General features: G+C 48.0%; 1 protein-coding gene across 2 annotated transcripts in view; it reads right to left on the reverse strand.

The window, feature by feature from the left end:
* Pygb (glycogen phosphorylase B) overlaps nt 1-24,852 on the reverse strand; it is a 51,093-nt gene extending 26,241 nt beyond the window's left edge. Inside the window, exons 1-6 of one of the 2 annotated variants that reach the window (XM_005371224.3) lie at nt 24,501-24,850; nt 7,624-7,725; nt 5,353-5,431; nt 3,055-3,158; nt 524-655; nt 66-177 (exon numbers count right to left, since the gene is read on the reverse strand). In XM_005371224.3, coding sequence (XP_005371281.1) covers nt 66-177; nt 524-655; nt 3,055-3,158; nt 5,353-5,431; nt 7,624-7,725; nt 24,501-24,743 — 772 coding nt within the window. In that variant the 5' untranslated portion in view covers nt 24,744-24,850. Of the gene's footprint in view, nt 1-65; nt 178-523; nt 656-3,054; nt 3,159-5,352; nt 5,432-7,623; nt 7,726-24,500 lie in introns of both variants that reach the window. The other variant, XM_026778050.1, reaches the window with a different exon arrangement.
* Nucleotides 24,853-25,127: the final 275 nt, after the last annotated feature.

Here is a 25,127-nt window from a genome sequence, read left to right on the forward strand (position 1 = left end):
GAGGGCCCAGTGTTTGGATAAACATCTAAACAGACAAGCGCATAGGAGCCGCGGTGGGAACTCACAGTCCTTCAGCTTGAAGTCATTGGGTGCCTTGGCAGACCAGAGCCTCATGGTGTTGACCGTGTTGTTCTTATACCCGGGCACTGGGGTGTCATAGGGCATGGCAAGTACCACCTGACCATAAGAAAGCACACTTAAGGCTGGGTCAGCAAAGTCCCCTTCCTGCCCAGCCACCATTCCCTGGCAGGACAGCTCTAGCTCCCCAGTCTCTGACCCCGTCTGCTCCCATGCTCCTATCTTCTCCCTCCTGCAGAACACACTCACCTGTCAGAACACTAGCCAAGGTGCAAATATTAATATATGTACAAGAATAATCCCTTTCTTGGGCTTTACCTTAAGACCTCCAAGGAAGCAGCATGCCCCCCGACTCCCCAACTGAAGTCCAGGTGATAACAAAGGCCCACACTCAGGGTAGCCCTCTCTCTCGACAGCAGTGTGTCCCTGGGCAGGGCTGCCATACCTGTGTGTCCAGCCACAGGACGCCATCAGGGGTGTGTTCCACTCTCCCGTAGAAGTGCACGGGCAGCATGTACTCAGGCCGCGCTTTCTCCCACGGGTTCCCGTAGCGCAGCCAGTCATCAGCTTCCTCAACCTGGAGGGGCAGCCGGGAAGGAAGCTCTCAGTATGGAGGCAATAATATTAACAAGCCAACCCAGCTCTTGGCCTGGGCATGCAAAATGCAGAGATCGCCCAGTGCCTGGCACCGAAACACCTAGTCAAAAGTTCAACCCAGTCAGGCCACACACACTAAAGCAACAGAGTCCTACACTATTCAGAAAAAGACACTACATAAAAAGACGCTAAAAATCACTCCAGTGAAGGACTGATACCCTTGCCCTATGGATGAATCTTGAAAAAAGATGCTGGTAGAAGTGAAAGAAGACAGGCAGACAGACACACACACACACACACACACCACAAACTGAATGACTCCACTTACAGCACCGTCTAGAGCAAGCAGACTGACAGGACAGAAGACAGAGGGTTCACAACTATGCGACACTAGTCACAATGATAAATGGGTAAGTGTTCTGGAGATAGTAAGGAAGGCCAGCTTCCCAACTGTGAGCCTGCCAAAAATGACGTTAGACCTCCAGAGATGCTACTAAGGAGAGGAGGCGGCCAGGGAGATGGCTCAGCAGTTAAAGTGCTTGCTGAGTTCAGATCCCCAGATCCACATGGTTGGAACTACTTGTATGCACACACATATGCCGAAAAACATGCACACACACATGCACACCACACACACACACACACACACACACACACACACACAGATGGAAGTTGGGGAAAAAATTACCTCAGAAAAAGGACAGTCATAGTGCAGTTAGGCATGGTGGCACACTCCTGTCATCACAGAAATTCGATGTGAAGGGGGTTAGGGCAAGCCCCAAAGTCACAGAGCCAAGTCTGTGCACCAGGTGCGCTGTGGCCTGGGAGGTACCCCGTGAGAACGTCCAAATGTCCGAACACATCTCACTAGAGCAGCAGTGGTCTCGACGTGTGGTTAGTCAACTGACCCCTTTGGGGTTTCACATATCAGATATCCTGCATATCAAATACTTATATTGCCACTCATAACAGCAGCAAAACTACAATTATGAAGTAGCAATGAAATAATTTCATGTTTGGGGGGCACCACAGCATGAGGAACTGTATCAAAGGGCCACAGCCTTTAATACAGTTAGAACCCCTGCTCTAGAGGATGCTGCTGTTTGGACATCCCATCCTCAAATCAGCTATTTCCCGTACCTAGATCAGCGACTATGCAAATCCCACTCCCACCGGGAATAGAAAAGCTTGAGCCAAATAAGTGTTTTTCATTTGAATTAAACAAGTGGTCCCAACATGTGACTCTGAAGGTTTGTTTCGAGACAGTCTCACGTAGCCCGTGTTGACCTCAAATTCAGTAAGTAGCTGAGGGTGATCTTGAACTCCTACTCCTTTTGTTTCCCCTGCCCAAGGCTCCAGGGCCACTTTATAAAGCGCTGGGAATTGTGCTTGGAGGCTTTGTGCAAGAAGGCAAGAACTCAGCCAGTGACGCTGCCTCCTCTGGGCAGGGATTTGTTAACCGCTCCTGCACAGAAGACTCTCTAGGGTGTTCAGGAAGGTGACACAGGGTCAACACGGAGTCAGTCACCATGCATCTCTTTATTCCCAACAAGACTCTTCCACGCATGGTGATTAGTCCTGCCTTTGACCCTAGGGCAGCAGTCCCCGGTCCGTCACTGAAAACTTCCCGTACCACGGCTGGTGTAACCCTGCAGAGTAGTCCCCAAGTCAGCGACCTGCCCAAATGCAGGCAGCTGCAGGCCCACTCTCCTCAATCCTTCCACCACAGAGTGCCACAGGCCACAGCCCTGCCTGTCACTCGTTGCTATCCAACCTCTGCCTCAGTGGTGCTCGGAGTGAAGGCAGAGGGTGGGAACCCAAGCTATGATAACTGCTTTCATTCTAGTCAAGTCTATTGTTTTGAGACGGGGTCTTGCTATGGAGGCCTAGCTGGCCTAGAACTCAAAAAGTGGACCAGACTGGACTCAAATCTATGGTAATCCTGTCTCTGGCCTCTTGGAGGACCGGAATTAAAGACACAAGTCACCATACCTGGCTTTGCTTCTCTAGTTATCAAACTGTTTCAGTGGATCAACCCCAGCCACAATACCCTCACCTCAAATATAAGGATCCCAGGACACCAGCACACAGCTCACGGTGTCCTGGCCACCACTGTTGCTGTGCCTGTCTGGGGTCTTCTGAGGCTCAGATGAACCTGTGTTGCCTCCCACATGACTTCCCTGTCCTCACAAAGCTGTTTGCCAAGGACTCACACAGCTTCAGCCTAGCCAGAGCCGGCTGCTTCCTGTTGTGCTACGCTAAGAACTGGCTAGCTCTCTCCAGAGTGTGGAGCACAGCCAGATGAACTCCAAGAGTGCACACTCACTTCCACGTGTGAACGGGGACCGGAAAACAATGGAGACACCTAAGCTCACTCACCTGCCAGCCATTGACAATCTTCTGGTTGAAAATCCCAAATTCATAGCGGATTCCATAGCCATAGGCAGCTAGACCCAGGGTGGCCATCGAGTCAAGAAAGCAGGCTGAAAAATCCAACCAAAAATCACAGATCATCACCAGAACTCACAGTGCGGGATGCCAAGGTTCCACTGGGATTTGGCCAGGGAGTTGTCAGGGAACCAGTGATAACCATAGCAACCTCAGTTTTCACAAAAGGGTACACTTCAGTCCCCATCACCCCCAAACAGGGCAAAAGTGAGGAATGCCAGAGGTCATGGCTAAGTCCCCCCACTGGCAGCCTGCTTGCAAATGATCAGGTTGACTTCTGTGTCCTCTAAATCGACAGCTCTGACAGCAGGGCACATCTGACTCTATCCATGGGAATCAGGAATGGAGCCGCTGATGTACACCTTATGGCCAACCTCCACAGTGCCTCTAGGGTTCCAATGGGAGCTGCAGCAGCAGGTCCCCAAATGGAGCTCTTGTTTTGTTTTAAAAACCTCCTGAGGAGCTGGAGGGGTGGCTCAGCAGTTGAGAGCACTGGCTGGTTTTGCAGAGAAGCCAGGTTCACTTTCTATCACCCATATGAAGAATTACGACTATCCTTAATCCCAGTTCCAGGGATCTGATGCCCTCCTTCTTCTGCCCTCGGCAGGTACCAGGCATGCATGCCAGGTGCATCCATCCATGCAATGCAGGTAGAACATTCATACACATAAAGTTAAATGTTCAAAATTTTAAGAAACTTCCTGAGAAAGGGATAAAATAAAAACAGTGTTTTGAATTAAAAAAAAAATGTAGAAAGAAGCTTAGGCTAGGAAGGTGGTGCATGCCTTTAATCCCAGCATTCAGGGGGCAGAGAAAGATAGATCTCTGTGAATTCAAGGCTTATCTAGTCTACATAGCGGGTTCCAGGCCAGTCAAGGCTATACAGTGAGACCTCTTCTCCAAACAAGCAAACAAAAAGACCAAAAAGCACTTTCTAGCTTTAAAAGGGGGGCTGAGGTAGATCTTGGGGCTACAGTGCTTGTCAGACATATGTAAGGTATCACCAGCTTTAGAGAGGAGGATGGGACGAAGGAAGGAGAAAGGAAGCAAGAGAGAAAACAGGAAGGGTGCTCCGGAGAACACTAGCAGATAAAATGCATGTCTAATTCACCAAATGCAGACACCTGCAAGGGAGAGCAACGAGCAAGGCCTGGACTCCCGTGCTAGACTCATTCTTCTGGGGAAAAAAACAGATCCATCAAGCCACACGGACTCACACCAGGTCAAAGAAGAGACTGGACAGGAAGAAGGAGGCCATTCAGGTTCGGGCCATACAGAGCAGGTGACAAGGTGCCTGGTGTCCGAGAACATGCAATGGGCGCCGAGGCAGAGAGGGGACACCTGAGATTAGAATGGGTTCGCCAGACTGTTGCAAGGCTGGTAAAGACATGGGAGCTTGCATTCAGGAAGGACACAGTCTCTGCATCAACAGAGCCAGGACAAGGCAAGACAGAGTGGGCTACGTGGTACAAGGCTTAGGTGAAGAGTAGCTGGGGATTACCGAAGAGTGGGCTTGTTTTCAAAGCCAGCACGCTGTGAAATATAGGGGGTGAGGTGGGCAGGGCAAGTAATTTATGTAGATTCAAGTACAGTTTTATGTGAAAGAAGCATGATGCTTTAGAAATCTTAAAGAATTTAGTTAAAATTTGAAAACATACAGGCACAGTTTAGAACATATCTCAATTTACAAATGCCAACTTCCAGAAAGGCTGAAGCTGGATATCCTCCCTCCCTCACTCCACCACAAAGCCAGACTGATTTTTCAACTTCTCTGTTCATTACCTAGCTTGTTCTGTCCCCAAAAGTCTGTAAAATCCTCAAAGAAGACAACAATGCTGTGGATGTGTTCAAATGTAGCCAGAGAAAGCAGGACGGCCCAAAGCTTGGCCCTATTCTAACAGGAGCCAAGCTACTCTGTTGGAACCACAGCCTCACTGGACATGAGCAATACTCCCAAAGCTGACAAGTGGTGGGTGAGGGGATCTATGGGACCCTTCTAGGCACCACTGACCCAATGCTGGTAATTACAAAGGGCCCTGACGGGGAGAGAATGTACACTTTCCTTTCTGTCTAATGATGGCCAAGATTCTGACCCAAACACGTCTACCCAGGCCTTTGAGGGAGGCCAATTTATGGTGATGGATGGGCATCAGGCATTAACATGATGTTGGCCTTGCCCTGAATTCCTCCACCACGCCAACAGGTGAGAGAGATGTAAGATCAGATTACCTGCCAGCCGCCCCAGGCCGCCATTCCCAAGGCCAGCATCTTCCTCTATCTCCTCCAGCTCTTCCAAGTCCAACCCCAACTGCGAACAAACACAAAGGTGAGGACATTAAAGACTGTTTTTGGCCATTCCTAACCTCTTGGGAAACTACTCAGGCATGCGGATCATTTTGTCACACTCTGAAGAAACTGACTGGGATCTGAAGAGGACTGAACCGAATCTCCAGATCAACGTGCATTAATACTCAGTCCAAGCCATCACCCGGAAGTGCCTCTTCCATGTTTAAGCCTTCCCTAGTTTCAGCTTCCTCTCAGAGAACAAATGCTCTTTCTAATCTGGATAACCTTTGATTTCCAGTTCTTGCCTAACTACCTGGTCAGAACCTCCCCCTGTAGGCCATTGAGACAGTGTGAGCAGACACTATGCTGTTAACACAGGTGGGTTAAACCCGAGATGGGAGACACAGGAAGATGACAGAAACTCTGCAAGGTAAGTCCATTTCCAAGAAATAAATCACAAAACAGAGAAACAAACAAACAAAAAAAAAAGAGATGCAGATAAGCTACGGAAAATCTGGGAAATGTATCAATTTCAAAAATTCTGTTTGAGAAGGTCTAAGGCAATCTGTGGCTGGAGAGATAGGTCAGCGGTTAAAAGTACTGGCTGCTCTTTCAGAGGAAACAGGCTCAGTATCCAGCAACCACGTGGTGGCTCCCAGCTGTCTGCAGCTCTAGTTCCAGGGGATCTGATGCCCTCTTCTGGCCTCGAGGGGCATTGCATGCACATGAAGCACACACATTAAAAAAATGAAAAACAGAATTGAAAAAAGAAGAAATTCTGGGGCTGGAGAGATGGCTCAGAGGTTGAGAGCACTGGCTGCTCTTCTAGAGGTCCTGAGTTCGATTCCCAGCAACCACGTGGTGGCTCACAACCATCTGTGGTGAGGTCTGGCGCCCTCCTCTGGTGTGCGGGTGGGCATTCATCGAGGCAGAATGTTGTATACATAATAAATAAATAAATCTTAAAAAAAAAAAAGAAGAAATTCTAAGGCAATTTGTATGGTCAGCATCATGGGGAGTGTCTTCTAGAGATCGTATTGAACCCCTGAGTTAAAGCTCATAAGAATAGTGTTCACATGCACTTAAGTTTTTCTATAGTGCAAATGATTTCCACTGTGCCATTGCTATGTTCACTCAGAAAGCTGCTTCTTTTGAAGTTCTAGTTGTGAGAGTAAGCTGTTCCCTGAGCCTTCTAGCATGTCATACCTTGCGAGGTGACTGCATCATGAGAGCTGTGACCTCGCGGGTGGGTTGAGCAACGGATGAACTCACAGGCTGAGTCAAGACTACCAGGGGAGGTCTAGTTAAAAGAACTGAGTCACAGCGGGGAAGGCACTCTAGAAGAGTGTGCCTGCCCCCCAAACCCCACCTCTGATTCCTGACTTCCGGGAGGGGAGTCTCCTCTGCCACATGCTCTAAACACCAAGGCATGCTGTCTCAGGCCCAGTGAAACTGGCAGCTAAAATAAACCTTTTTTTTTCTTTAATTGATTCCTCTCCAAGTATTTTGTCACAGCAATAGAATGATGACAACACAGCCTCAGAGGAGAGACATGGGTCTCCAGCAAGACTTACACCCATGACAGTCTATGTCCCTACCAGGCCCCCCAAACTCCCCCAACTTATGCTCTAAACAAAGCAGGTGGGATGCTGCAGTGTAGGTGGGAGGACCCCTCTCTAGAAACTTCCGTACATCCGTGCCAGCAGGGAGAAGCCTGCAGGGTCTCCCACAGAACTTCCCCATCAGGGACCAGGGCGAGAAAAGGCAAAGACAGGCTGGGGAGACAAGCTCGGCTCTGCTGAGGCTACAGCCGACCTGTGCAGGAATTACCCCAATGAGAACGGGGTACGGAGGAGCCCTTCTAACGAGAGGACGAGAGGGGCACTTCACACCTATGCAGGGGGGCTGTCTTGAGACGGGGGAGTGGAACCGAAGGAATCAAGACAAATTCAAAACCTACACCTAGGATGGGAGTGGGGAGTACTCTTTCCTAGAAACTTCCAAACCATAGCCTCACCACTCAACTCAGTCTCCCACAATAATTCCATTTATTGCCTTCCCTTACAATCGTACATTCTCCACGGAGGAGGAGGAGGAGGAGGAGGAGGAGGAGGAAACGGCGTGCTGCCTCCTTCCTGGTCGTGTGGCACACACCAGAGCACAGGCGTCCACACCACATCAGTGAACACTCTGCAGGGGACAAACTAAACCTACCTGATAAGTGGCTTCGTCACAGGCAGTCTGAAGACCCAGGTTCACCATGGTGTTCTGCAGCGTGCGGCCCATGTAGAATTCCAGGGAAAGGTAATAGATTCGCTGAAGAAGTAAAGGAAAGAAACTTAGGTTTCCCATTCTGTCTGCACACAGGGAAGGCACAGCAGGAAGGGCGTCACGAAGCTCCTGGGGAGGACTTTTGCGTGAACCCAACACTGATCCCGGCAGGGTAGCCCTACCCTCCTGAGTCTTTAGTGCACAGAACTGACTCGGACAGAGGATCAGGTCATCCTAGGATCTGGGAACAGGCTTCTGTGGCTGGCAGATTCCACGGTGAGCTAGGCTGGCCTCTTACTAGATGTGTGCCCTAAGACAGGCTGCTTTTGCACTCTGCCATAGGATTAAACAGTCTACAGAGGAAAGGTTACCAATTATTAAATACATGCTGGCCGTTGTGTGTTCTCTTGTTCCTGCTGCTTGAAAGACTAGGGCAGGGTCAGGATGACTGAAGCACAAAAGTGGGAAGCAACCTGGGTGACCTGGAGGCTTCTGGAGTCTACAGGAAGTGCACAATAGCCAGGAATGCGGATGCTGGCAACCCAGTGAAGACATTCCCTCAAGGCAAAGCCTGGTTTTTACCGGCTTTGCTTGGTGTGGGGTGTGGTGTGACTGTGGCCACACGCAGTGCTACCAGACCCGGCAGGTCCTATGAGCTACTGAAAGACTCAGAAATCAATACCCCACCAACAGGTGCTAACATGCAGAGACATCTTGAAAGCCACTTTAAAAGGTGACATCCCAAGACAGGGGGTGGCTCTTAGCCAAGTTCCCTTATCTACCTGATGAGAGTCCCCAAAAGAGGAACATGATGCCTCTCTCTCCTTCCTGACATTCTTTGTGTTAGCCACAAAGAACTAACCCTCAAAGACAAAGACTGACACTGACTGTCATGTTCCGGGGTTGTCTTCTGGGACACCCTTGTTTTGTTCCCCGGGCCACTCAGAATTGCAGAGGACCCCCGCAAACTGCTGCTGAGTCTATGGGCCAAAGCAACTTTTCCTGCACCCATACTTCCTGCCCTGCACAGGGTATTTACATCATAACCATCTGCCACTATTACTCTCTTCAGCACGTGCTATCAGAAGTCAGGCCTGACTGGGCCTGGTGGTGGATGCCTCTCACCCAGTACTCGGGAGGCCGAGGCAGCAGCAGGAGGATCACACTTTCAAAGCCTGTCTGGGCAACTTAGTGAGTCCTTGTCTCAAAACAAAAGTTAAAGTGGCACAGGCCTTTAATCCCAACACTTGGGAGGCAGAGGCAGGCAGGTCTCTGAGTTTGGGGCAGGCCTGGTCTACAGAACAAGTTTCAGGACAGCCAGGGCTACACAGAGAAACCCTGTCTTGAAAAACAAACAAACAAACAAACAAAAAACAAAAAAAATCCCAAAACAAACCCAAACAAGCAAACAAATAAGTGAATGATAAAAAGTTAAAAGACGCCCGGGCGGTGGTGGCGCACGCCTTTAATCCCAGCACTCGGGAGGCAGAGGCAGGCGGATCTCTGTGAGTTTGAGACCAGCCTGGTCTACAGAGCTAGTTCCAGGACAGGCTCCAAAGCCACAGAGAAACCCTGTCTCGAAAAACCAAAAATAAAATAAAATAAAATAAAAAGTTAAAAGACTAGACAGATCGCTTGGCAGTGGAGAGCACTTGCCACCTTTCTAGAGGACCATGGCTCATAGCTGGCTCTAACTCCAATCCCGGGCAATCTGGTACCTTTTTCTGGCCCCTGCAAGCACCAGGCACATACAAAACATCCTTATTTACAACATTCATACATTAAATAAAGAAAACTGAGGATATAGCTCCAAGATAGCACCCTTGACCTACACACACAGGCCCCGGGAGACTGTGGAGGGCAGAGGAATGTAGACTGTCAGATGCCAAAGGCTCTGAGGACAGGTGTGTGTGTGTGTGTGTGTGTGTGTGTGTGTGTGTGTGTGTGTGTGTGTGTGTGTGTGTGTGTGTCTGACAACTAAAAGGCATGGTGCACCCAACAGTGTGATGAATGCAAGGCCTTTGACTGTGGGGCCCGAATGCACAAGTCTGCGAGTGTGGTCTTCCCTTGCTTGCTCCCTCCCCAGCTCCCTTCTCCCATTTTTGCAGATCAAACCTAAGGCCTCCCACATGCTAGGCAGCTTCCCCCACACCCAGTCATCTCCCCAGCCCAATTTGCACATTTAAAATGGTAAATTATATAGCTATGAATTTTATTGCAATATAGCTTTTACCCAAAGAAAACATAGTATTAGAAAATCAAAGTTAAACTAAATCTAACAATATGTTTCCATTTATTCATTGTGTGTATGCACATGCTAAGGCACATGTGTGGAGGTCAGAGGACAGCTTTAATCAATCAAATTTCTCCTTCCACTGTGTAGGTTCTAGGGATCAAACTCAGAGAGAGAATCAGGCTTGGCAGTAAGTGCCTTATCCACGGAGCTATTTTGTCAGAAATCCCACAACAGCTGAGGCAACAGGAGAAGACCTCACATTTAATAAAAACAAAACAAAAACCTTCCAATTGAAAGGATGGTGGGATGAAAGTGCCCCAGTCACAGATCCTTTAAAACTGACTAACTATAAGAAAACAGATAAAGTAGGACCTGGCTGTACTTATCTTTAATCCCAGCACTCGGGAGGCAGAGGCAGGTGGACCACTGTGAGTTAGAGGTCAGAGTTGCATGGTGAGACTTTGGTCTCAAAATAATAAAACTGGAGGGGGTGGGGATAGAAGGGGAGATTACTGAAACAGATTACTGGAAAGGGGCACTTTTCAGGGTCACGTAGAAACCTGGAATCTCCCAGGAATATATAAGGATGGTCGCAGCTAAGACTCCTAGCAATAGCGGATATACAGAATGAACTGGCCATTTCCTGTGACCAGGCCAGACTTCAAGTGGAGGGAGCTGGAAACCAACCCAGCCACATAACCTTCGACCCACATTCTGTCCTGCCTGTAGGATCTGCTGGGGTAATGGTGGCCTAGAGACAGAGAGAGTGGCCAATCAATGACTGGTCTAGCCTAAAACCCACCCCTGACATTCCCTGGAGCACCAGGAACTACAGGCTGGATAACCCAGAGACTTAGGATAGAGTAAACCCACCCCTGACATTCCCAGGAGCATCAGGAACTACAGGCTGGATAACCCAGAGACTTAGGATAGAGTAAACCCACCCCTGACATTCCCCGGAGCACTAGGAACTACCGGCTGGATGACCCAGAGACCTAGGATAGAACCAAATGCAGCTGGAGGGAAAAAATGTCAAAGTAATGATCCCTAACAATATTCTCCTATACACATAGATCAGTGCCTAGGTCAACAGTCATCAGAGAGGCTTCATCCAGTAACTGATGGGAACAGATGCAGTGACCCACAGCTAAACCTTAGTGGAGTTTGGGGAACCCTGCAGAAGGGAGGAAGGATTGTATGAGCCAGGAGTAAAGGGCACAAGAAAACCCACAGAATCAACAAACCTGGGCTCATAGGGGTTCATGGCGACCGACAGCCAGGGAATCTGCATGGGACTGACCTAGGCACTCTGCATATATGTTACAGGTGTAGCTTGGACCTCTTGTGGTACTCTTTACAGTGGGAGCACGGGTTGTCTCTGACTCTTTTACTGGCTTTGGGACCCTACTCCCCATACTGGGTCACCTGCCTAGCCTTAATACAGGACTTAATACTGCAACTCGATACGCCATGTTTTGTTGAAATCCATAGGAGACCTGCCCTTTCCTGAGCTGAAATGGAGGAGTGGACTGGAGAGTAGAACAGAGAGGGTGGGGGAGGGGAGGAGGACCGGGAGGAGAGGAAATTGCCGCTGGGATGTAAAATACATTAATTTAAAAATGTATCCACTGTGAGTCCTGCCTTTAGGAGTCAAGGTGCACTCATGGGCTCCCACGAATGCACAGCACCCACTGGTTCCCGCAGCAGGTGCTCACAAGCGCACAATTCATCCTGACCTTTCTCGCTCAAGAACAAACTCACAGACACCTTAAAAGAACTCCCCTTACCAGGCAGCGGTGGCACAAGCCTTTAATCCCAGCTCTCGGGAGGCAGAGACAAGTGGATCCCTTGGAGTTCAAGGCCAGCCTGGTCTACAGAGTGAGTTCCAGGACAGGCACCAAAGCTACAGAGGAACCCTGTTTCGAAAAAGACAAACAAAAAATCCAAAAACAAAAAAACCCAAAACCAAACCAAAAAACAAAGAATTCCCCTAAACCGGGCAGTGGTAGCATGCACCTTTAATCCCAGATGCAAAGGTAGGCCTCTGTGAGTTCGAGGCCATCCTGGTCTACAGTCAGGACTACACAGAGAAACCCTGTCTCAAAAAAAAAAAAAAAAGAATTCCCCTAGAAAACCAGGTAGGAAGATGGAAATATAATAGGCAAAAACCATCTGCATCTACCATGGGATGAAAAAAGTTCAAACACAAACTCATCCCCACAAAATCAAGGAACCATGAGGGATCCAACTGAACACAGACAAGAAAGACAGAGAGACGGCAGAAGACATCAGCAGTGAGTACACACACACACACACAGAGTGTAAAGTCATTCCAGGCTCAGGGGACAGAGAAGGAGCACAAGTTCAAGGTCAAATTGGGCTATAGGGTGTAAAAAAAAAAAAAAAAAAAAACAACAACAAAAAAAACCACCAAGTAGAATTTTTGGGACTTAGACGTCTCTATGTACTGAAACATGGCATGGCCAAAAAGCAGAAAACTCAGCCCTCAAAGCCTATCATGGACTGCAAGGAAGAGCAAAGCTGGAAACAAAAACGTGGCTGAGAAAGACTGGACAAAATGAGACAAGAAAATAATTAGTGGAAAAAATACTGATATTGGTGAGAAAGAACAACACAGGCAGATTCGGTGTGCCAGAAAAGGAAATAATAATGTCGGAAGAGAAGACAATTCCAGAACACTAAAGCTAACCACTGAAAGACTATATTAAAAGTCTTTATAATATAAAAGTCAGAATTTGGTCTCTGCCCCACCCCCATTCTTGATTTGATTACATGAACTAATATTGAATTTCTACACAAATTCCACTATCCTTTCAATGACAGAAACATATGGCGGGGGAACTGGCAAGTCCGTGGACAGCTGTAATTGCACCTGCTGTTATTACCGGTTCACAGTCCACTGCTTCCTGCTTTTTAATCACCTTTATGCTTTATTTGCACTCCACTTGAGCCCACTTATTATTTTATAGAGTTTCCATAGTGCAAAGGAAGCTGCAAGTCATGTCTGGGCGAGGTTTATTAACAAATGTGGAAACATACAGAGTCCAGCTAGATCCCAGCTGCCTAGGAAAATACCTAGTGCTCAAGGACACACGTACAAATTCCTTTTTCCTATGGATGGTATCTCCGTATCTCATGCAGGATGATCTCCTAAGCTCTCAAGAGATGCCAACAGATGTCTAACAGTAAACTCCACACAGCTGAGCATCTCTCCTCTGACACTTTTTTTTTTTTTTTTTGAATGAGAGAAGCTAAAGTGATCAGGTCAATGCAAATACTTCAATCTCCAAAATCTAAAACCACTTTTGGTTCTAGGTATTTATGAGAAGAGACTGTCAGCCAATATGCACCATGTTTTCCCATATGTGTGTATCTGTATGCATATTCATGAGCTTAACTTATAAATTAATAGCAATAATAAAAAGGAAATATAATGCTATTTGATAACAACAAGGAATACACTCAAATGAAGTTATGTGATGTGGCCCCAGGCCTGAGTGGGGGACCTAATCCTACTATTCTGCTAAATGGACAGCAATAAACCGCCCCTACATTCTTTATGCCCATACAGTAATGCAACTCTTATCGCCCATCGGAGCTTCTATGGTAATTAATATAGAGATTATAACAGATTAATTTACAAAGAGTAAAAGAATAAGGGGTGCCCAGATCTCACGAGGACAGATCTATATCACATCCACTCACCTCAGAGCGCAGGGATCACCACAGAAGAGGGAGCAGAATGGCGGTACGTGCAGAGGTATGCAGTGAAATACCATTTCCAGGCATGATAAGGCTGCTGCATAAATGAGCTTTCAGCAGCTGTTTCTGCAAGCACAAGACTTGCACAAGATCAAGCCAGCCAAGAGCCTAGCACAGACGTGGAAGGGGACTCATGAAGCCCCACCCCTGAGAAGCGATCGCAACTGACAGCTGCTGGGGATGGAAGACTTTTTTTCAGCAATGCGGCCTCTGAAAGGCTACCCATGTTCCAGTGCATGGTCCTACACCTGTGTACACACGGATGGTACTAAGTACACTCAGTGTGGTTTTTTGAAAAAAAGGACATGAAGTTGGGAGGGAAAGGTGGTAGTGGGGGAATGGGGAAGAGGAAGTGCCAAGAGATTTGGTCAAAATACGTTATATGAAGATATGACGTTATGGGGTTTATTTCTAGAATTCTCCATCTAACATCTTAAGATTGCAGCTGACTACAGGTAACAGACTTTGAAAGCACAGGTAAAGTGTACAATGGGGTATACTGTACATACAGGCCTCTCTGTTATCTCTATGTATCTACTGTTGAACTGTCACTAACGGAAGAATTATAAAATGCTGACTAGTTGGGAATATGATCCGTTTTGAATGTTCTATTTTGCTGTTCCTAAAAATGTGTGTGTGTGTGTGTGTGTGTGTGTGTGTGTGTGTGTGTGTGGTATATATGCGTGATATGTGTTCAAGTGTGGGCATGTCTGTTCCCTGGTGTGTATGCGGAGGACAAATGACATCTTTTCAGACCAGTTCTCACCTCCCATCTTGTGGTTGTCTCTGCTGCTGCACTACGTCTCAGTCAGGCTTGCCCGTGAGCTTCCAGGTGATTTTCCTGTTTCCGCCTCCCATCTCACTACAGAAGCACTAAGACTACAGATCTGTACCAGCAGATCCAGATTTTACCGGAATTCCAGGGATCTGAACTCAGGCCATCACACTTGAACAGTAAGCCCTTTTACCCACTGAGCCATCTCCCCAGCACAAAATCTTAAGAAAAAAGGAAGGCATGGGTCTCACTGTGTGGTCTTGGCCGTCCCGGAACTCTCTCTGTAGAGCAGGCTGGCCTTGAACTCACAGAGATGCTCTTGCCTACCTCTCCCAAGTGCTGGGATTAATGGTGTAGATATACCATCATGCTCAGCCACAAATCTATACATTTTTTAATTTATTTTCATTATTTTATGCGCATTGGTGTTTTGACTACATATATGTCTATATGAAGGTGTCAGATCTTGGAGTTAGAGATAGTTGTAAGCTGCCATGTGGGTGCTGGGATTTGAACCTGGGTCCTCTGGAAGAACAATCAGTGCTCTTTAACCAGTGAGCCATCTCCTTTAGCCCACCAAATCTATATTTTTAAATCTGTGATAGTTTGTCCTTTCTGCCAAAATGTTTTCCTTCCGCCTAGCACTGTGAAAAGGAAATGTAACTGCGGGGCCCCAAAGACTACACTGAGGACCCAACACATGCTGGGCCTAGCCTTGAAACCTCTGATTGCATTTTCCCGCCAAGATGATCATCACCAGGCAATTTCTTTCACATAAGCAGAGAAGTCTGGCCAGGGACAGTCAGAAGCAGTGGTCAAGTAATGAGAGCCTTGGTCTTGACAGTTGGGAGGTGCTTGCTGCTTAGGATTCCTGCAACCTGTTTTAAGAATGTTCTTGCAGGGTGGTGATGGCACATGCCTTTAATCCCCAGCACTGGGGAGGCAGAGGCAGGGGGATTTCTGTGAGTTAGAGGCCAGCCTGGTCTACAGAAGGAGTTCCAGGACAGCCAGAGCTGTTGCACAGCTGTCTTTGAAAAAGGAAAAAAGAATGGTCTTATTTCCTGATCTGTGTTGATTCTGTTTTTCCCATTTCCTTAAGATGGCTGAGTGAAACCCTTCAACCAAAAGCTTGCCAGAGGAGCCAGCCAAGACAATGGACAGACTTGATGGCCCAAGGAGGCCCAATTCAGGCTAGGCTGCTTTGGCCAGCTGGGTGCAGAGCACAAGGTGCTCGCTCACCCTCTGAACACCACAAAGCCACCCTGGGGTTTCTACCAGGCCAGGCTGGTGTTCAAGCAGCACTGGTTCTCTTCCTCACACTGTTTTAAAGGGTGTCACAGAACCAAATGAGTTAGCCAGCAGTGGCAGCTGTGGAAAGCAGCCCGAGGACACTTGTCCAGTCCCCTTCCCCACCTGAGAGCCACCCTTCAATGCTCAGACTCTCCACACTCAGTTCCGCCCACCCTCCAGGGCAAGGGAGCTCTGGGCTTCCCTGCTGTGGGTCGGAGACTCACTAGCCTGTTTCAGCTAGAGAACAGCAGGATCCTCAAATCCTGTGGGCTGCTGACCTTTGGAATCTGTCCGTAGGACTACAGTGGCCTAGTGGAAGCCTTTGTGTGGAGGTTGCTTTTGTAGTGCTAAGGATGGAACTCCAGTGCTTTGCTCACACGCAAGTGAGCCACACTCCTCAGCCCACTCTTAAAGTTAGGTTTATTTACCATTATGCAAAGCCTACACTATTAGGAGAAGCACAGAAAAGCCCTAATGAAGCTCTCCAGCCATATAAGTAAAACTCAAACACAAATACCACACAACATAGCGAGTGATCTCCCAAAGGCCTCTTAGAAGGTAAAGGGTTTAATAATACCAACAGACGGAGCCTTCATAGAGCTGCTTTTTGTTTTCTTTCCATTGTTTTCTCTTTGGGTTTTGAGACAGGACCTAGCTGGGTATCTCTGGTTGGTTTTGAACTTGTGATTCTAATGCAGACATGTGCCTTCTCATCACACCTATCCTGATGCCCTTCACAAAACCACCTCCCCGAATCTCAACCAACTTCTTTTCCCTCTTCTGAAAAAAAAAAAAAAATACTTAATTAGGAGTCTCCATTTGCAGAGTGTCTGGGCACCATACTGGAAAGGAAAAGAGAATTTTCAACATTCGGGGCACAAAACAAAGACTCGGGCAACCGCTTTCATTGGAATAGCCAAGGCTGCTGCAGCAGTCTGAAATCTCTGCTCCTGTTTCCAGGATCATGTGGCAACATTCCCCTTGTCTGTTTGGTTCTGTGCACTCACTGATGACAGGACAACTCTCATCAACAGACTACCTCTGCCTGTCCGTCCGGTGGCATTAACATGACACAGGCATACAACTATAGACCAGTAAGCCGGTGCCCACAGGCCCGGTCCTGGGAAGGCTCCTTGCCCCTTTAGACATACAGAGCCAAGCCAGGGGCTAGGTCTTCATCCTCCTGTTTCCTTTCTATAAGATGAACAAGGCCCAGACCCTTCCCAGCATGAACTGAGTCTAATGACAGGAGAAAGAACCGCCTACCTGCCAGACAAGACCTGCCCTCATCACCTTCTAACCATAGCACAGAATCCACACTACATCACTCGGTTCCTGGGGGTGGGGAGGGTGTCTCTCCTAGGTCAGCCTTACACACCAAGCATGGTATTTGCTATAGGATATGTGGCCTGCCTGCCACAACTCTACAACCCCCTACCTTATCTAGTGAGTATTCTAGGGCTTGAGATGGTGGGCTCAGTCATAAAGCAGACTGCTGGCAACTTTCCAACTCAGAGACTGGCAGGAAGCAGGAAGAAGGCACCAGCTAGGGGAGGAGGGGCCCACCCAGTACCTCCTGCTGATCTTGACTCTGAACACTAAGCACTCATACTGAAAATGGACAGCAATGATTTTGTCTTGTTTTGTTAAGTTTTATTTTTAAATTTGATTTATGAATATGAGTGTTTTATCTGCATGTATGTCTGTACATTCCTGCCCAGAAGAGGGTATTGGGATCCTTTGGGACTGGAGTTATGAATGGCTGTGAGCCACCATGGGGGGCTTCTGGGAAAGCAGTCGGGACTTCTAACTGCTGTGCCACCTCTCCAGCCCAGCAGCAATTTTTTTAAAAATCATTTTAAAATAGTTGAGGTAGAGATGAGGTCAATTAAGTTACAATATTTCATAAAGGTACAGTGGTCCTTATAGCCATTTATAGGCCTATACAGTAGGAACTCTCCAGAGAAACAAAACCAACAAACAGCACACACTGGACAGGAGGCTCTGCGAACTAACTGTGCAGTACAAGATCAAACTCTGCAGGACTCTGCAGGGCAGACCAGGCTGGCAGAACTGCAAGGCCAGTCCATAGGCAAGCGGTTAGCAGAATTCATTCTAAGAGGCTTTCAGGCCCTTGAAAAACGCACTAAGGTATGTGCAGTTGGTCTTCGTGGCCAGAGGGCCTACACACTTGCTTTGTTCCTATTCTTTTCCTAAGTGGTAAGAATAATACATGCAAACTGGTCATTGCTAAGGACATGGTGGCACAGACCTATAATCCCAGCAGAGAGGCAGAGATGGAAGGATTTGGAAGTGAAGTCAGCCTGGGGTTACAGCCTCAAATAATAACAAAAAAGCAAAACAAAACAAACGGCAAGGAGTGTCTTTTATACTCCAGCCTCATCTGACTTTGTGCTCATGGGGTAACTTAGAGAAAGTCACAAGAGTGGACACTGGCTGCCAGGAATCACATAGGTGATGCAGGTGATGAAGGGTTGGGCAGTGCAGGCTCAGTACTGCCTTGACCTTGTTAGGTAGCTGGGGTTGACCCTGAGTCTGATTCTCCTGCCTCCACAAGATCACACTGGGATCACAGGTGTATGCCACCACGCCCTGTTCATGCAATGCCTGAATCAAGTCCAAGTCTGCGTCTGTCAGGCAAGCACGCCAATACCAAAATGGATCCTTCTCCCTCTCTTTTTCAATCTTAATGACCTTCCTGGCTTTACCTCATTCTGAAATTATTTTCTGTGGCAGTCAAGGATCCAGATTTACCTGAAGGAAGTCTGTGATGGTTTGATTAGAAATGGCCCCATAGATGGATATATTTGAATGCTTGGTCACCAGGGAATGGCACTATTGGGTGGTAAGGCCTTGTCAGAGGAAGTGTGTAACTGTGGGTGGGCTCTGAGGTTCAAGCCGGGCGCTGTGTCTCTCTCTTCCAGCTGCCTGCAGATCCAGATGTAGAACTTTCAAGCTACTCCTCCAGCACCATGTCTGCCTGCATGCTGCTGTGCTTCCCACCATGGTGACAATGGTCTAAACCTCTGAACTGGAGGAAAGCCCCCATTAAATGATTTCTTTTATAATAGTTTCTGTGGTCATGGTGTCTCTTCGCAGCAACCAAACACTGACAAAGACGGTAGCAACTAAAATTTTAATTAAATTAAAGCTAAGCAGAGTGGTATATGCCTATAATCCCAGCCAGGAGGCTGTGGTAGGAAGCTCACAAGTTCAAAGCCAACTGGGCTACACAGGGAGACCTGTCTCAAAACAAATAAAATGCAAAAACAAACCCAGGGATTTAACTGTTAATCTCATCCCCCAAATCACCATCCTATAAATCAGAATAATGCTGTCTGTCCGGGCACTGTGTCCCAGGCAAGTTTACACATAAAATTAGCCATCACAGCCTGTCAGAGCAGAGGCCAAAGGTGCATGCTCACTGACAGGAGTCTTCATCTGGTCAACACTGCACAGCTGCCTGCTGTCAGTTTCAGGCCAAAGACCTTCGTTATCTGCTGTGGGGGGAAGCCTGCCCAAGGGAAAGGTCACCTTCACACACACCAGTGGGAACACATCAGGTGACTAGGAATGCCAAGAAGATTCCAGCATTCGCTCCCGTTGCTGATAAATTCTAACAAAGCCCAGATGTGGGGCTCACAGAGGGGCCTGGCTGCTGCATTACCTCCTCAGAAGCCAGTCCAGCCAGACTGCAAATTCATTCCGGATATCTTCTCAGAACTGCTTTTCCTCAGCCTCCTTCTACCATCAGGCCTCAAGCTGACGGGGCCGAACCATGGTCCAGGGGGCCCCAAAGTGAAGGTCACTAGCCACAGGGCACTCAGCTGGCTACTCAGCTGGCTTTCCAAAGACCTCGATAGAGATTGTGCACCTGCACACCACACACATGACAACAAGATTCTGGCGGGGCCTGTGAATGGACTTCATTTGCCATTTGTTTTCGTGGCCAGAGTTGAGGGCCTAAGTTTAGTTCCTGACTTCACACCCAAATTTAACCCACCCTCTGCACTTATCAGCCACAGAGCAGACTCCTCAATCAAAGGACATTCAAGGTATCTGGTCCTTTATTTTCAAGAGAAGGTTTGGAATACCCGCTGCAAATGGCCAGAGGCACTACAGACCATCACTTTAATCTTTCTTTCAGCTGGCGGAGGTGCATGTTTTTATCACTGGGGAGGCAGAGACAGAGGGACCAGCCTGGTCTACCCAGTGAGTTCCAGGACAGGCTCCAAAGCTACAAAGTAACCCTGTCTCGAAAAAAATAAAATAAAATAAAAAAAATCTTCCTTTCTTTCTTTTGGAGATGGGGGTCTCACAGTTTGCTATTTTAAACTTGTGTTCCCTGACCCTTGGAATGAGTATAATCAGAAGTCCATTATTTAACTGAGCATGCTCAGGAGTGAACCAGTCCCAGTGTATCTACAGGCCTCCTTAATAACAACCCAATGTGGGCTCTGCTCTGGGAGGGCACTGCTTCAGAGATAACTTCCATGCACTCCTTGCTTGCTGCAAACTACAAGTCTTTCTCCACCATGTCTGGCTCGTGACTCACCACAATTCAGATTGACTGTGCTCGGCTACACCACAGTGCCTTACCCCAACTTCACAGAGGCCTTCTACTAATTTGAACCCTTTATGTTACACCTTCCTTGCTGTTAACCATCCTCAGATCTTTCTGGACGGAGGTTTTTCTTTATTTCTTCTTCTACACAGGGTTCTACTGTGTAGCCCTGGCTAGCCTAGAACTCACTATGGAGACCAAGCCTTGAACCCAGAAACCAGCCTGCCTGTGCCTCAGAGGTATGTGCCAGCACACCCAGTAAGGTTTTGGTTTTTGAGACAGGGTCTCTGGCATGGTTCACGCTGATCTTAAACTTGCTATGTAACCAAAGACATCCTTGAACTCTTCTGGCTCCCAGAATTTCTGCATAGAGGGAATGCCAACATAAAGTGGGAACATTTTACAAGCAAACACAAAACCTTAGCCTGTCAGAATGACAAAAAAACATCAATAGATTACCTGGCTCAACTCTCCTCATTTTAAAGATGTGAAGCTAAGAATGGCTTGAAAAAAAAAAAGAAAAAGAAAAAGCTGAGCTGGGCGGTAGTGGCGCAGGCTTTTAATCCCAGCACTTGGGAGGCAGAGGCAGGCGGATCTCTGTGAGTTCGAGGCCAGCCTGATCTACAAGAGCTAGTTCCAGGACAGGCTCCAAAAGCTACAGAGAAACCCTGTCTCGAAAAACAAAAAACAAACAAACAAAAAAGCTATATTCAGCTAGCTGGTGTGAGGTGTCACTCAAGGTCACTCTGGGCTACACAGAGGGATCCTGCCTAAAAGGAGCAGGGGTGTCAACCCAGACAGCAGCACACCACAGACAAGCGGAAAAATCAGGGTGGACAGGAGTTTGGGGCTGAAAGTGTGTCTCAGTGATGTTTACCCAGAATGCTTCAGGTCCTATATTTGACCTCCAGCACCAACGAGGAAAACAAAAACTAAAAAAGGAGTCAGACTCAGGTCCAGGCCTCCTTTGCTATCCAGGTCTTCTGGTCCCTAAACTGAGTGGCCTCCAACGAGAAGGATGGACTTCTAGACTTCGTCAGGAATGAAAACAGTCCACGCTTTGTCTATAATTACTAATTTCTAGTTTCTAATAACCACAATGCTAGGGTTGGCGAGATGGTTCAATGAAGAGCACGGCTGCTCTTTCAGAGGACCTGGGTTTGATTCTAAGCACCTACATGGCGGCTCACAAACTAACTCAGGTCCCAAAAGATTCATCACCCTCTTCTAGCCTCCACGGGCACCAGCCTTAAAACTGATGTACAGGAGGCAAAACACCCATTTTACTTGTATTTATATAATAAATATGTATTTATTGTTCTATAAAATAATAAAATTAAGAAAGAAACAAAACCACAATGCCTCAAAAAAAGTCAATGACACTTCTAATGTGAGCACCATATGGCGGAACCATGGTCAACATCTCCCTACTAGTCATTGTTTTTTTTTCTTGTTGTTTTATTTTGTTTTGTTTTTTGAGACAGGGTTTCTCTGTGGTTTTGGAGCCTGTCCTGGAACTAGCTCTTGTAGACCAGGCTGGCCTCGAACTCAGAGATCCGCCTGCATCTGCCTCCTGAGTGCTGGGGTTAAAGGTGTGCGCCACTACCACCCAGCTAAGTCACGGCATATTTTTAAGAGAAAAAAGGAATTTAAAAAAATAAACAATTTAAAAATGATTGTTAGAGAAATTTGATAAAGTGCTGGTTTATCAAATATGCCTCCATAATCCCATTGTCTGAGATGTGTAGGTTCACAGCCCTCAGGCACTGCCGGAGTCAGGGATGGCTCTGAGGTGAGTTGTTGGTAGTCCACTCCCACTCCTCACAAGTACACTGGAGTAGCTGAGTCCACACAAGCACACACCAGACCTGGATCCACCTCCCACTTCTAATTCACTGATGTTTGTATGACGCATGTGAGCACAGGCACACATCTGCCACAGGACAACTCCAGCGCTCAGAACACAGCCGACACGCCTTGTTCTTTCATCCCACCAAGGGTCTAGGGTTCAAGTTCGGGCTTGCGTGGCAAGTGTCTTTGCACCATCTCACCAGCCCTTAGCTTTCCAATTTTATATAGTTTTCCTGTGTGGATCTGACAAACAACCGTCTCCCGTTCACAAGCCAGGCCAGGTTATTTATGTTTTGGTTTTTGAGACAGGGTCTCAATCATGAGAACCCTGCTACAGCACGCCGTATATGAGGGGGTTATCAGTGTAAACCACCTAAACATACCCATCCGCACTAAAATAATTAATATATGGGTATGTGTATGCAAAGTGGGGCATGGGGAGGAAGGTTTCCGTCTGGAGTGAGGACGGCAGACAAGCCATCACACCTGACCGAGGACCAGGAGACTCCCAAGGTAGATGGCTGCATGGAGACACATTTCTTTAATCCTTGGCTCCATCACAACCGGAGCCCTAGTGTCCTCCAGCTCCTGGGAAAAGACCATGAACATGCAGGCGGAGCTGTATCCTTTGTTCCCCTCTGCCTGGACAACACCAGAGACTCTGAGCTAATCTACTAACAAGGCTCTGGAGGAGCCACTGCTCCTGGCCACTGGCCCTGGCAGTTATCCCAAGCCCTTGTTGTAATAACCTGTTTTAGCCATTTGGGGCCACTTCTTTAGAAGCTGTCTTGCATACTAAATATGAAGAGGCCCAACCGGTAGTCTAACAGCCTGTCCTTGCCGTCTTTATTGTAGAAAGGGAAAAGCCTCGGGATGAGTGTGGAAAGCAATTAGTTTTGACTCCTAGCAATTATCAAATATACTTTAAGGCCCTAATAAAAAATTAATTACTCTAAAGTTCTGTCAGTAAAGCAGCTGCTGGGTGCCTAGGTTTCTATTGCAATCAAAACATCACTAACTGGCCCCAGATCAGCAAGTGTCTTTTCCTTACTAGTTTACACTCTAGCTTAGTACAGGGTAGGCAGAATTCTCCATTACAAAAGAAAAAAAAATAAAGGAAGGAAGAAAGAAAGGAAGATCTGGCAACAGGGGGCTGTGCAAAAATATTAGACATCCATAAATTGAAAAAACACTGGTGTGTATTATTGATCTAGAACCCTGTTTATGAGTGGAACCACAAATGGTTTGGGATGAAACAAAATCCACAAAATTGTGCAACACACAAATCTACATGCCTGTGTATTCAGGAACAGAAATTACCTGGAACACAAATGGCAAAGAATCACGAGGACTGTGGGGCTTGGTGGAGTTGCCTGTGCCCTTAATTCCAGAACTCGGAGACAGAGGCAGGTGGCTCTCAGTGAGTCTGAGGACAGTTTAATTGCACAGAGTTACAGGCCAGACAGGGCTTTATAGTGGGTTATGTGTGTGCGTATGTGGGGGAGGAGAAAAGATAACTGCCAAAAAAGACTCTCTTCAATTAATTTTTTTTTCCTACAGAAAACTAACATTTGCAAAATGGAGAAAATAACCTTTAAAGCAATCTCCAAACACGTTTTGCCAAGGTGGAGACCTCAAAGACAACCTTCTGAACCCTCCTATTTTAGGCAGGCATTACAAATGATTTTCTTCTCATCAGTCTTGGGGGGGAGGGGGGTTGGAGGCGGGCACAATTCCCTGCAGAAGATCTCACCCCTTTCCAACTCGTAAAACTACTGGGCCTGGTCCCAGTCCCCTGTTCTCCACTCGGGGCTGCAGAAAAACAAAGGGGGTGGGTAGTGGAAACACCAACTCTGCAGCCATCTCGTGAAAGTTCGCAGCTGGAAACCAGCCAGAAAAATCAGCCTGGACTTGGGGCCTGGCAGCTGCAGAACAGCAAACCCCAACCGCACTTCTTGCAGACCTGCGACTCCGTTGAGCGGGCCTGGCTCTGGGCTGTCAGATTCGGGACCACACACTCCAGGGGACTAACTGCAGTGGAAGACGAGGGCCACTCAAAACCATCCTCAGGACTGGGGGCTGCGGGCGGGGGAGCCAGGGGATGGCTCTCAATCAGAACAAAACCCGCAAGAGCAGGGTGTGCACGCGTCCTTCTAGAGAGGATGCATAGCTCTACTGTCACTTCGCTGGTCACTGGTGACCGTGGTGCAACAGGGACCAGGGCCCACGGGCGACACTGAGGGGCGGAACCCGCCCTGCCCAGGGCCGTGTCCCCCTCCCGGGAATCGCGGCCAGCTCACCTTGGGGTCCCGCTCGTAGTAGTGCTGCTGCGTGCGGATCCAGCGGCCCACCAGGTGGTCGCGCACCGTGTGGGCCAGCGCAAAGAAGTAGTCGCGGGGCGTGGCCACATTGCGGTCCTTAACCAGCGTGAAGTGCAGGTGCCTGTTGAAGCTCTTCCGCACCTCGGCCACGTCGCCCAGCCCCGCGAGGCCACGCACGCTGATCTGCTTCTGCCTCTCGCTGTCCGTCAATGGCTTCGCCATGGCACCAGAAGAGGCAGAGGACGAGGGATGGATCTGGAGCGAGCTGAGAAGACTCTAACCCCTAGGATGCTGCGGCGTGTCTGGCGCCAAGGACTGCGGCGGAGGCCGGCTAAAACAGATTGCGCGTGCGCACTTCGAGAGGGCAGGGCGGCGCCGAGGGGCAGGGCCTGAGCTGGAGGCGGGCCGCGGGGGAGAAAAGACCGTGGATTTAGGAGACCGTGTTGTTTTTTAGCCAGGAAGACAGCGTAGACGTTCAAACGTTGGGGAGTGGTCTATCACTTTTACTGGTGTATCTGAAGCTGGAGTGACCGGTTTACAGCTCCACTATACCTGAGATCCATACACTACTTTACGGGACAAAAGTAGAAACAGAACTAGTGGGTG

This window comes from Microtus ochrogaster, unplaced genomic scaffold (genome assembly GCF_000317375.1).
Source record: "Microtus ochrogaster isolate Prairie Vole_2 unplaced genomic scaffold, MicOch1.0 UNK100, whole genome shotgun sequence".
In the NCBI taxonomy this organism is placed as follows: domain Eukaryota; kingdom Metazoa; phylum Chordata; class Mammalia; order Rodentia; family Cricetidae; genus Microtus; species Microtus ochrogaster.